The sequence below is a fragment of the Mustela putorius genome, unplaced genomic scaffold (genome assembly GCF_011764305.1).
Source record: "Mustela putorius furo isolate JIRA1106 unplaced genomic scaffold, ASM1176430v1.1 tig00000095_pilon_pilon_pilon, whole genome shotgun sequence".
NCBI classification, from domain to species: Eukaryota; Metazoa; Chordata; class Mammalia; order Carnivora; family Mustelidae; genus Mustela; species Mustela putorius.
Window position 1 is genome coordinate 38,046,433 of NW_025421280.1, and position 12,766 is coordinate 38,059,198.

At 57.3% G+C, this 12,766-nt stretch overlaps 1 protein-coding gene across 3 annotated transcripts; it reads left to right on the plus strand.

The window, feature by feature from the left end:
• Positions 1-204: 204 nt before the first annotated feature.
• On the plus strand, positions 205-12,047 carry TICAM1 (toll like receptor adaptor molecule 1). Of its 3 annotated transcripts, none has more exons than XM_004771481.3 (3): positions 205-315; positions 1,980-2,058; positions 9,499-12,047. In XM_004771481.3, the coding sequence occupies exon 3, from the start codon at positions 9,630-9,632 to the stop codon at positions 11,871-11,873; it is 2,244 nt and encodes a 747-aa protein (XP_004771538.1). In that variant the 5' UTR covers positions 205-315; positions 1,980-2,058; positions 9,499-9,629; the 3' UTR covers positions 11,874-12,047. The 3 variants fall into 3 exon arrangements, with proteins under 3 accessions (XP_004771538.1, XP_004771537.1, XP_044942047.1); XM_045086112.1 differs by lacking the exon at positions 205-315 and adding an exon at positions 946-1,176; XM_004771480.3 differs by lacking the exon at positions 1,980-2,058 and having other exon boundaries at positions 212-315.
• The last annotated feature ends 719 nt before the right edge of the window (positions 12,048-12,766 follow it).

A 12,766-nucleotide genomic window follows, 5' to 3' on the forward strand; every position in this document is an offset into this window, starting at 1 on the left:
GACGGCGGGCGCGCGGAGAGCAGGGCTCTGCCCCTCTGGTGGTCCCCAGGGCCCGGGCGGGAGGGGTCCAAAGTCCCCGAAGATGGCAGCTCGCGGGGGCGCCGCGACTGTCGCAGCGGGGCGCCTCCGGGACTTTCCCGGCCCGGCAGGGAAAGTGTGATCTCACCTTCCTGCCTCGCCCCGCGCCGGACGCGGAAGGGGCCGGCGGAGGCCGGGGGTGGAGCCGCCCTCGCGTCTTGGGCGGCCCCGCCACCCGCGGGCACCGTCGCCAGGCCGCCAGCCCCCGCGCGGAAGATCGATGGAGCGGGACCCCGGGTAGGTGGCAAGGCGGGGAGCGCCGGCCGAGCGGGGCCGGGGAGGCTGCGGCTCCTGCCTGGGGTTCTCGCCCAGCCGCACGCCCTGCCCGGCTCCACGAGCCCTCGCGCCCCTCAGCGCTCGGCTCCCCTCCCGGGCGGCCCTGGTCCTTCCTCCCAGACCCCGATTCCTCCTCGCCGTATGGCTCCCCAGCACCCCAGATCTCTCCCCAGCACCCTGAATTCCTTTCCGACGCCTCGAAGGCCGCGCAACCCCCTCGGATTCCTTCCCACCCTCCTGGGTCCCTCCCCAAACCCCAGTTCCTCCCCAACGCCACTGGTTTCGCTCCAGCTCCCCAGATCCCTCCCCGGCAGCCGGGATTTGTCCCCAACGTCCGGTGCTTCGCCCCAACACCCCGGATTCCTCTCCAGTACCCCTCCCCCCACCTCCGTATGGCACAGGCGCGCGCGCGCTCGCGCTGGCTCCTCACTTCTCCCGGAATTTCTCCCGAGCTCGGAGACTTCGCCCTCGCGCCCCACCTTCTTCCTGCCCCGCCTGCGCCGCCCCTCCCCCCAGCTCCTTCCGGGCCCCGAAGCCACTTTTCGCGGGGCTCCCGGGACCCCCTCCCGCGGCAGGAGCGTGCTTTCCCCGGCTCCAGTCCCCATCAGAGAAGATCCGAAAATCTCCAGGCCCCACGCCTCCCCCCCGCCTTCCGCTGAGGTTTGGGGTCGGCTGCTCCCCGCCTAGGAGCCCTTGCCGGTGGGCCCAGTGCTGGCTGCCGTCACTACTCAGAGTTGGGGGACCCCAGGAGATCCTTACGGGGGCCCCCCCACCTCGCCCGCCGTTTCTTCCCTTTCCCTGTGGCTGAAGGAGGAGGAGGAGGTAGGGGAGGTCGGGGAGGGGGCGCGGTTGTGACTCCCAGGCAAGCTGGAGGTCCCGGGTGTGGGTTCCAGCCTGCGGGGGTGGGTCGGTGGGTGCAGGGGGCTCCCGCCTGGGCCTCGGTTCCCTCCTCTGGATAGGGTTGTGTACTTATCCTTCTGCAAACGGTTTTGAAGAACCAGGGGCAGAGTGGTGCCCTCGATAAGCAAGAACCGTGATGGGTCGTGGTGATGTGTGCCCGAAGCAGAGAGTGGGTGTCCCGCTGCTTCTCCGCTGGCCGGGGAAGGGGCCCCGCGGAGTCGGTACTCACTGAGTAAGGGCGGGTTCCCTGGAGCGAGGCTGCCTGGTTTCAGTCTTTGCCTCCTTACTTTCCACCTGTGTGACCCAGGGCAAGTGTCTCTACCTCTCTGTGCCTACCTTTCCGGAGTGCACAGGGGCAGTCCAAACAGCCCTATCTTCTAATGTTCCCTCTACTTCCTCCTGTCCCCTCTGCCTAGTAAGTGCTCAGCAAACACGTCCTGAACAAATGCCCTTCCGGTCTCCATAGTTTTCAGGGAGAGTCTGGCTGTGTTTTGCCTTCCATGTCGTGTTGTAACATTTCTTAATAAGCCAAAAGCAGAGAATGGTGCCTCGACTCTGCGACCTTCGTGGTGGGAGCCGATTAGACTTTTTGTCTGGCTGGGGGGGAGGATTCAGCAGGAAACATTTATGGAGCGCTCACTGTGTGCCAGGGGTTCTCCAGTCTGCTTGTTGATTGATCCCATCGGTCAGCATTTATTAAATGCCTCCTGTGTGCCTGTTGTTAGATGCAGCTGTGAACGAGACTAGCGAACACCCCTGTTTCAGTGGTCTGACTCCGGTGGCAAGCGACGCATTCTCAATGAAGTAAGTTGGTAGATCTGTAGTATCAGGGAAGGAGGAGCTGGAAGGAGAAAAAGAAAACAGGGAGTGTGAGGGAGTGGGCTTCAGTTTCAAGCAGGGTGGCCGAGGTTGACCTTGTTGAGGAAGTGACATCTGAGCTGAGACCTAAAGGAGGCAAAGGAGCCAGCCATGCGGCTGTCTGGGGAAAGGTGTCCAAGTCTGAGGGAACAGCAGATGCGAAGGCCCTGAGGCAGGATCCTGAGGCAGGATCAAGCAGAGAGTGGATATCCCGCAGCTTCTCCGTTGGCATGGCTTGAGCATTCCTCAGATCCAGGCGCCTGTAAGGCATGATGGTGCTAGTAGATAGGGGTTCTCAAGGCTCCCATTTCAGAGATGAGAACACTGAGGTACCCTTGTGCACTTCCGCCTGCCCAAGGGCCTACCTTGGGAGTGGTGGAGCTGAGATTGGAACCCCAAGGGCATTTTTTGCCTGTCTGCTCTCCCTTGCCCTGGAGGTGACTCATTTCAGGTGGGCGTCACATGGATGAGACAGACGTGGGTTCTCAGACAAGGACAGCCACTGCCCTGTTCGCCCTGACTACTTTGTTGCCAGCAGTGGAGTTGGAGAACTCTTTTTGAAATTTTTTTATTGTTTTAAAAGCCTTTATTTATTTATTGGAGAGAGTGAAAGAGAACATGAACCGGGGTGGGGGGGTTGGAGGGCCCAGAGGGAGAGGGAGAAGCAGACTCCTGCTCAGCTGGGACCCCAAAGCAGGGATCAGTCCTAGGACCCCGGGATCATGACCTGGGCCGAAGGCGGGCTTCCAATCGACTGAGTCACCCAGGCGCCCTGAACTTTTTCTCTTAATTTATTTATGGACAGCCTGAATTCAGAATAGGACACAAATCCGAAGTCTAGAACTTGATGAATTTTCAGAGCGAACGCAGTGCAAAATAGAGCGTGACATCCAAGCCCGGTCCTCCCTGTGCCCGCTCCCAGGTGCTTTGCTTCTGCACATTTTATCTGCCGTGACTTTTGTCTCTTAAAAATTGGAGGGCACATGGGGTGCCTGGGTGGCTCAGTTGGTTGAGCTGCTGCCTTCGGCTGGGGTCATGATCCCAGAGTCCTGGGATGGAGCCCCATATCGGGCTCCCTGCTTCGTGGGAGGAGCCTGCTTCTCCCTCTCCCTCTGCTGCTCCCCTGCTTCTGCTCTCGTGTGTGCTCTCTCTCTCAAACAAATAAAGAACATCTTGAAAAAAAAGATTGAAGGGCAACATGTTGACACATCTAGGCTTTTCTCCTTTTTTTTTTTTTTAATATTTTATTTATTTGGCAGACAGAGATCACAAGTAGGCAGAGAGGCAGGCAGAGAGAGAGAGAGGAGCAGGAAGAAGCAGGCTCCCCGCTGAGCAGAGAGCCCGATGTGGGGCTCGATCCCAGCACCCGGGGATCATGACCTGAGATGAAGGCAGAGGCTTTAATCCACTGAGCCACCTAGGTGCCCCTGGGCTTTTCTCCTTTTAAGCTGTGTACACAGCTGCTCCCAGGAGTCCTCGGGAAGTGGAAGGAATGGTAGATCTGGGACTTGTTGCTGCTGAGGAAGGATATCAGACCATACTCGGAGTAGCGATCTTGCTAATTTCAGAAAGACTTGACCATGGGTCGCGCCGGAGTAGAACTTGAGCGTTTTATCCTGTGACACAGCTGGCGGGGAGTTCCCTTCACCGCTAGGAGGAGCTATAGGTCTCTGCGTCTCACCTTGCACCTGTAACCCTCTACCCAGTGTCCCCGTAGGTAGGTAGGTAGATAGGTAGCTGCCCATAAGCAGCACACAAAAGCAGCATTTCCTGTGTCAACAGCTCGATGATCCCAGCCTTACTGGGTCATGGTGCCAACGTGTAAACCTTCAATGTCCCGCAGAAACAACGTGGGGTGCCTATGCCATTTTCCACTCCCCAACAGTGATATTAACAAAAGGAAAAGTGAAACAGGTCAAATCCATTCTCTCCCTGCATTTTATGTATCATAATAGAACCTACCTGTAACCAATACAAAACATTACTAATGAGGCATCTTACCTGTGTGTGTGTGTGTGTGTGTCTGTGTGTACACGCTGATTCTTCAATATCTGGTGTGTCTTTTACCGGACCTGGATTCCCGTGCTGTATTTCCAACAGTTTCCAAGTGGAATCTGGTCCTTCCAGAACAAGACTGTGTTTAACGGGGTCAGAATATTTGAGGCTTCGTCAGCTTATCATTTTCCATTTGGATTAATTAAAAATGAATCCAGTTGCAAATTTTGGTTTCTCCTCTGCAGCAGTGGCTACATTTCTAATGCTCAGTAGCCAAGGGGCCATGCCTTAAAATACAGAGGAGGAGGTGGCTTACACACCAGAAATGTATCTTCTCGGGGCTCAGGTGGCTGGCAGTTTGAGAGGAAGCTGGTGGCAGGTTTGGCTCCTTCCGGGGCGTCTCTCCTGGGCGCGCAGACGCTGTGTCCTCACCGGTCTGGACACCGTGCACGTCTGTGTCCTCCCCTCCTATTCTTCCAAGGAGACCAGTCACACTGGATTCGGAGCCACACTCATGACGTCATTTTAACTTCAGCACTCCTGTAAAGACCCCAGTCCGAGACGCATGTCACATTCTGAGCTCCCGGGAGTTAGGGTTCCAACCTGGGAATTCTTCAGAGCGACATCGTTTGGGGTAACAGCCTGTTGTGCTTTGCAGTAATTGTATGGGCTGGAGAGAGAGTTGGGTGGTATGGGTACAGACACACGTGTGTGCACCAATGGCTTTCATGCCATCTCAGCTGTGCTACCGTAGTCAAGCTCACCCCTCGGAGTGCGGAAAAAATCATATACCTGTTTCCCGTAAAGGGCCAGAGAGTGAGTATTTTCGGCGCTGCAGGCCACATGGGCACTGCTGTGACCCTTGAGTAGGTGGACAGTGGCCACACACTGTTGTGTGCCAAAAACCACAAGAGCAGCCAGTGACCTCTGTCCAAGGCAGCAATGCACAGTGTCCTGAGGTCATTGGTCTCTGTTCTAGGCCGTTATGTGCAGTTGTGTGTGTGTGTGTTTAATCTCTACACACAACAGGGAGGGTTAAACTCACTACCGTAAGATCAAGAGTCGCACGCTCTACCTACTGAGCCAGCCGGGCACCCAATCGTCAAGCTAATCTTGATTTTTTTTTTAAAAATCTGCAAAGAAAAAAAAATGTAAAAAAAATCTGGAGGAGGACAGGGAATGAGTGGCGGGGGTACCTCCAAAAGCTTTGCATGCAGAGGGAATAGCCAGTATAAAGGTCCTGAGGCAGGACCGTGCCTGGCGACCGGCGGCCTCGAGGAGGTCCTCAGTTAAGCAGACTCATTGCTTATATTTTATCTATACATATACCCACTTTATTACCCTATTATGTATATATCATATACATATCATGTAAATATCATGCCCACTGGACTGTCATCTCCAAGAGGAAAGAGTCTGTTTCTGTTTTCTTCTCTCTGACCTGGTGGGTTCAGCAGAGCCTGATACTTGGCAGATGCTGGAAAATTCCTCATTGAATGAATGTTTTCTTTGCTTCTTACACACTTCGCCATTTATCATGCAACAAATAACGTTTGGAGTTTTTACTTTGCATATTGGCCTACCTTTTTTTTTTTTTTAAGCTCACAAGGTGTCTTAAAAATATTTGAGGGGCGCCTGGGTGGCTCAGTGGGTTAAAGCCTCTGTCTTCGGCTCAGATCATGATCCCAGGGTCCTGGGATCGAGCCCCGCATCGGGCTCTCTGCTCAGCAGGGGGCCTGCTTCCTCCTCCCTCTCTGCCTGCTTCTCTGCCTACTTGTGATCTCTGTCTGTCAAATAAATAAATAAAATCTTTTATTTTTTTAATTTAAAGATTTTATTTATTTATTTTACAGAGAGAAATCACAAGTAGATGGAGAGGCAGGCAGAGAGGGAGAGAGAGAGGGAAGCAGGCTCCTCGCTGAGCAGAGAGCCCGATGCGGGGCTCCATCCCAGGACCCTGAGATCATGACCTGAGCCGAAGGCAGCGGCTTAACCCACTGAGCCACCCAGGCGCCCCAATAAATAAAATCTTAAAAAAAAAATTTAAGGGGCACCTGGTGTGGTGCAGTCCATTGGGCATCTGGCTCTTGGTTTCGGCTCAGGTTGTGATCTCAGGGTCGTGAGATCCAGCCCCATGGGGGACTCTCTGCTCAGCATGGAGTCTGCTTGAGAGTCTCTCTTCCTTTCTCTCTGCCCCTCCCCCTGCTCAAGTGCTCTTTCTCCCAAATAAATCAATAATTTTTTTTTAAGATTTTATTTAGACAGAGAGAGACACAGAGGGAACACAAGCAGGGGGAGTGGGAGAGGGAGAAGCAGGCTTCCCACTGAGCAGGGACCCCAGTGTGGGACTTGACCCAGGACCCTGGGATCATGACCCGAGCTGAAGGCAGACGCTTAATGACTGAGCCACCCAGGTGCCCCTCAATAAATCTTAAAAAAAAAAAAAATTTGGATTGCCAACTTGGCAAAACTTAGCAGTGTCCTAAAACTCTGCATGTGTGGCTTCTCTTTAAGTATTCACCGATGTGGTCCCTTGGAGTTGTTTTTCCTTGTGGCAACGCACATAAGCCACAGCCACCACACTGAGACAGGTCTCAGGTGGTTTTAAAATTTCAGGTCCCCCTCCCTCTGGGTGAAAGCCTAAGTCCTCCCCCCGTGGCCCACACAGCCCTGCAGGACCCGCCGGTTCCTCTCCCTGCCCTCCCCTCCTCCCTCTCTCCCACTTGCTCACTCAGCCGAGCAGGCATCCTCGCTGCTCCTCCATCAATCCTGACTGGTCCCACCCCAGGGCCTTTGCACATGCTGTTCCCCCTCTGCCTGGAACGCTCTTCCATCAGGTGTCCCTCTGGGTCCCATTCATATGTCCTGTTGAAGTTTCTCTTGTCATCGAGGCCTCCTTGAACCACGTTATTTAAAACTGTGAACGGCCCCATCCCTGAATCTCGGGGTTCGTGACCCTCCTTCCTGTGTCATGTTTCTCCTTGGTGTTGATTCCCAGCTGATGTGCCGTGAATGTCACTCATTTGTTGGTTGTCTGTCCTCCACATGAGGAAGTCAGCTGCATTTGGGGCGATCTGTGCTGTTTCTCTCCCCAGCCCCTCCCCCAGCCCATACATCTGCGAGTCAGCATCTTGGGCCACTTCTATTTCTGAAACAGCCAGACAACCACTTGCCTCTCTACATCCTTCCCCCCAGCACCGCTCCCTCTGCCCCTTCTCGGCCACTTCTCTTCTGCCCTGCTCAGGGGGCAGCTCAGTCCTGTCCCCTTTGCGCTTCTGCCCCCATCCCCGGTGCTGGTTCTCCTCATGCTCTCCCTGGGCTGTATCTGACCTTCCTGGAATCTTGGCCCTTGGCCCTGGGGCCCTAGTGGGCTGCATCAACTCAAAATGAATTAAAAACAAACAAACAAACAAAAAAACCCCAAAAAACCCTGAATCAAAAACAAAACAAAAAACCCCTGAATCACTTTTGCACCGAGTCTGTGATTCATGGTCTGTGATCCATGAGTCAGCTTTGGCTCTAGACCAGGTCTTCAGGGACGGGGTCCTTTTCTCTCGGGGTGCCATCCTGGGCACTGCTCGAGGGAGGGGGAGCAAGCAGGGTCCCTGGCCTCATCTACACGATGCCAGGCGCCCCTTTCCCTGTGGTCGTGACAACCACTGATGTCCCCAGATGTGGCCAAGGGTTGTGGGTTGGCAGTCAGAGGTGTTCTTGGTTGAGAAACACGGCTCTGGGCTTCGCGGGTGTCGTTGTGGGCACTGGGGTGGACCAGACAGAAGTGCCAGCCCAGCTGAAGGGCACGTAAAGGCTTCTCAGTCTCCTGGAATGGATCCGAACGTGTGTGTTTTTTTTCCTAAGACTGATTACGATGTGCTTTGAGCACCTGCCGACCTCAGTTACGGGATTTGGAATATTCTCCCCAGCAACCTGTTGCATGCCCTTGAGAAAGGCCTTTTTTTCTTTTCTTTTTTTTTTTTTTAAAGATTTTATTTATTTATTGGACAGAGAGAGACACAGCGAGAGAGGGATACATAAGCAGGGGGAGTGGGAGAGGGAGAAGCAGGCTTTCTGCTGGGAAGGAAGCCCGACGCGGGGCTCCATCCCAGGACTCTGGGATCACGACCTGAGCCGAAGGCAGACGCTTCACGACTGAGCCCCCCAGGCGCCCCTGTGCCTGTTTCTTCATCCATAACATTGGCAGGATATCAGTTCTGGCCTCATTCATTCATTTCATTAGGTCCCCGTTCTGTGGCTCAACAAACCAGCAGTGGTAGACGAGGCGAGGCCCTGTCCTCGGACACTCGTTGGTCAGGAGGCAGATGGCAAACGGGAAGATTCTAATACAAGAAGAGTTCACCCAGTGACACGCTGTGGGGGGGGAGCAAGGTGACGCGGGAGAGGCGGACTGGGAAGGGCAGGCGGCATGTGCCTCAGAGCTGAGTAATGAGACAGCCGTCCCTCGGGCAGAGATCTGGGGAAGGAGCCCTCCAAGCGGAGGGAACCTAGAAGAAAGCCAGTGTCTTTTTTTTTTTTTTTTTAAAGATTTTATTTATTTATTTGACAGACAGGGATCACAAGTAGGCAGAGAGGCAGGTAGAGAGAGAGGGGGAAGCAGGTTCCCGGCTGAGCAGAGAGCCCGATGCGGGGCTCCATCCCAGGACCCTGGGATCATGACCTGAGCTGAAGGCAGAGGCTTCACCCACTGAGCCCCCCAGGCGCCCCAAGCCAGCGTCTTATAACCTGATGTCCCTAGTGACTGCCCATCACTTCCGCTGGAGTCCATCAGTGACCGAGGTTGGCTCTGGCTCTCCGCTGGAAGGGCCGCCCTGGGCCTGAATACCAGGATGGAGGTCCGGGCGGGGGGCGGGGTGCACCTGGGAGCCCGATCAGCTCCCTAGTGAACAGGTACTAAGTGTCTGCTGACTTCCTTCCGGTCATCGGGCTCAGAACTTTCCATACGTGAAGGCAGCACAATTCCCTGAACCTATCCCACAAGTAAGCTTATTATTATTCCTAACAGACAGTATACTCTTGTGGTTGGGCCCTCAGCCTCCAGAGCCAGAGTTCGTGGGTTCAAATCCCAGCTCTGTCCCCCACTGGCTGTGTGACGTGGGGCAAGTGACCTCCCTTCTCTGGCACGCTTTTTTTCACACACAAATGGGGAAAATAATACTGTCTACGTCTTGGGTGACACCAGGCAAGTGTCGACCGCTGTCCTCTTGCAGGAGGGAAATGGAGGTGGGGCGGGGGGTGGGGAGCGTGGCAGCGAGCTTTCCCAAGGTCACCCTGATGTGTGGGGGTGGCACTGGAGGGCAGGCAGGTGGCAGAGTCTCGGCCACCTCCTGGGGCTGCCCCCTTTCTGGAGGTGACTGTGTCGCTCTTGCTTCACAGGTCTACGGCCGTGTCCCCCGTGAGACTCGGTATGGTGAGCCCGTAGGGGACCCCGAGCATGCGGGAAGGCCAGTGGTGTGGAACATGCCTCCGCCACCCAGTGCTTCTGCTTCCCAGGGCCGCACCCACCCATGCCCATGGCCTGCGCGGGCCTGTCGCTCTCCAGCGCCTTTGACATCCTAGGTGCTGCAGGCCAAGGCAAGCTCCTGCATCTCAAGCACAAGCTGAAGACCCTGAGGCCGGGCTGCCGGGGGGCAGACCTCCTGCACGCCATGGTGCTCCTGAAGCTGGGCCAAGAGACGGAGGCCAGGATCTCCCTGGAGGCGCTGAAGGCGGACGCGGTGGCGCGGCTGGTGGCCCGCCAGTGGGCTGGCATGGACAGCACCGAGGCCCCAGAGGAGCCCCCAGACTTGTCCTGGGCAGTTGCCCGGGTGTACCACCTGCTCGCCGAGGAGAAGCTGTGCCCGGCCACTATGCGGGACACGGCCTACCGGGCTGCCCTCCACACTTTCCGCTCCAGGGACGACCACCGGCTTGCCGAGCTCCAGGGAGAGGCCCAGGACCGGTGTGGGTGGGGCATCATCGGGGACCCCGGGAGCTTCCAACCCCTTCACTCTGACCTGGGCTGCTTGCCAGCGTCCTCAGTGTCCCCCTCGGGCACCCGCAGCCTCCCGCAGCCCATAGAGCACCTCTCGGGCTGGAGCAGAGGCCGTTCCCTGAGATCCACCGGCAGCCCCGCCTCCCTGGCCAGCAATCTGGAAATCAGCCAGTCGCCCACCCTACTCTTTCTCAGCCATCCCCGCAGCTGCCGTGGGCCCAGCAAGCTGTGTGATGAGCCCCGGGCCAGCCGGGTGCCCGAGCCTGCCCCCACGGGCTGCCAGGAGCCTGAGGAGGTCAGCTGGCCACCGTTGGAAGAGACGGTCAGCCCCCCACAGAGGGAGACGGTCAGCCCCTCATCTGGGGAGAGTGCCAGCCCCCCACTGGGGGAGACTGACCGCCCCCCATCCAGGGAGAGTGACAGCTCCCAGGTGCTACCAAGCAGCCCAGTCCCTAGGCTTACTGAACTGGTCCCAGATGCAAGCCATGCTGGCCAGCCAGACCCCCCCAGAGCTCTGGAAATCAGCACCCACTACCCCGTGGAGTGCACCGAAGAGTTGGGAGGCCCGAAATCTCTCTCCTTGGCCTCCAGAAACCCTTGCCATGACAAGGACCAGACCCCACTCCCACTTCCTGTGGAAGATACGGCTTCCCAGGTGGCCAGCCCACGCCCACCCGCGCCGCCGGCCCCGCCCACGTCCTCTCGGGGCCCTCCTCCGTCCAACCTTCCTCCGTCCACCCTTCCTTCCCCGGGCCTGGCGTCCAGCCCCTGCCCCCCTTCTCCCGAGCTGGAGTCAGAGCAGAGATTCTATAACTTCGTGGTCCTGCACGTCGCCGCGGATGAACACATCGCCCTGCGGGTCCGGGAGAGGCTGGAGGCCCTGGGGGTTCCCGACGGGGCCACCTTCTGCGAAGATTTCCAGGTGCCGGGGCGGGGCGAGCTGCACTGCTTGCAAGACGCCATCGACCACTCGGCCTTCACCGTCCTGCTGCTCACCCCCAGCTTCGACTGCCACCTGGGCCGCCACCAGGCCAGCCAATCGCTGATGAGCAGCTTCACGCGGCGCGGGTGGCAAGACTGCGTGATCCCCTTCCTGCCGCGGGAGAGCTCCCGGGCCCAGCTGAGCCCGCACACGTCCAGCCTGCTCACCGGCCTGGTGTGGCTGGACGAGCACTCCCAGATCTTCGCCAGGAAGGTGGCCAACACCTTCAAGCCGCAGAGGCTACGAGCCCGCAAGGCCGAGTGGAAGAAGGAGCAGGAGGTCCGGGCCCTGCAGGAGCAGCGCAGCCACCTGGAGGGCGAGCGGCAGCAGGTGGCCAAGCTGAACGCCGCCTACTCGGCGTACTTCCAGAGCTGCTGGAGCTGGCAGGAGCAGATGGAGGCCCTGCGGGCGGCCTTCGGGAGCCACATGCCATTTGGGACACAGATGCCCCCCGGAGGCCTGGGGCCTCTGGGCGCCCCCCCACCCTTTCCCTCCTGGCCGGGCCACCAGGCACCCCCAGAGCCTGCGTGGACCTTCCCGCCGCCCCCCGCCTTTCCGCCGCACCCCGGCTTCCCGCCTCCCGGCCCCGCGCCCCCCCAGAGCCCCGGGCTGCAGCCCCTGATCATCCATCACGCCCAGATGGTGCAGCTGGGCCTCCACAACCACATGTGGAACCAGAGAGGGACGCAGGCGCCCGAGGACAAGACGCAAGGGGCAGAGGGACCAGGTGGCAGGCAGGAGGACCCGGACCTTGGGGACGCTCCCACCGTTTCCAGAGGGGGCAGAGGAGCGTGACGTCGGCCGCCGCTCCGCGGAAACCGTGCAAAGGGGGCCCCGATGACTTTCTGGTGCGCACGGTGTCCAGAACTGGACGCGGCATTTTCGAATTCTGCCCCAGGTGGTGGTGCGGAGAGCGGGCGGGGGATGTGGCTACCGTGCTTTAACTGTGATAAATATTTATTGAATGTTTCTGCGGTGCTGATCTCCTCTGGGAGACGAATTCTGTTCCCCAAAAAGCATACCCGAGGAGAGGAGCGGGCTTCTCCGCGTGTGAGGCAGGGACCGGTCACAGAGTGCGGTTTCTCGCATATCATTGGTCAGAGCTTAGTCACGTGGTACCTCGGGTGCAAGGAACCTTGGGAAATGTAGTCTTCTGCTGGGCCAGGTGCTTTGCTTCAAGTTTTGGTTCTAATACAAGAGAACAGGGGAAGAAGAGACACAGCATTTAGCACCCACTGCTGTAGCTCCTCTTTTGGGGCTTCTTTTGGCCGCGGGGGTCCTGCTTTGGTATGTCGTGCCACCCCCCCCCCTTGGCTCAGATCTGACCACGTGATCTTGGGCAAAGGCCTTGGGCTCTCCGAGCCTCCAGTTCTCATCTGAGAAGTGGGTGTGGTGTTTCAAGGTCAGCAGATCCTGCGCGAGACGTTGAAGCTAGAAGTGTAAGTGCTCATTAACAGCAGGCCTGGAGGGGACGGGGTTAATCTTTTCTCAGCGTCACAGACCTTTGAGAAAGAACAGAATTAACACTTGTTAGGCTTTAAAGATCTAAACGTATTTTATTTTGTTTTCATTTTTAAAGGAATCTCTGCATCCAGAGGGGCTCCAACTCAGGACCCTGAGATCAAAAGTCACATGCTCCACCCACTGAGCCAGCCTCTCACTTCTGAACCTATTTTAATCCCCCAAAT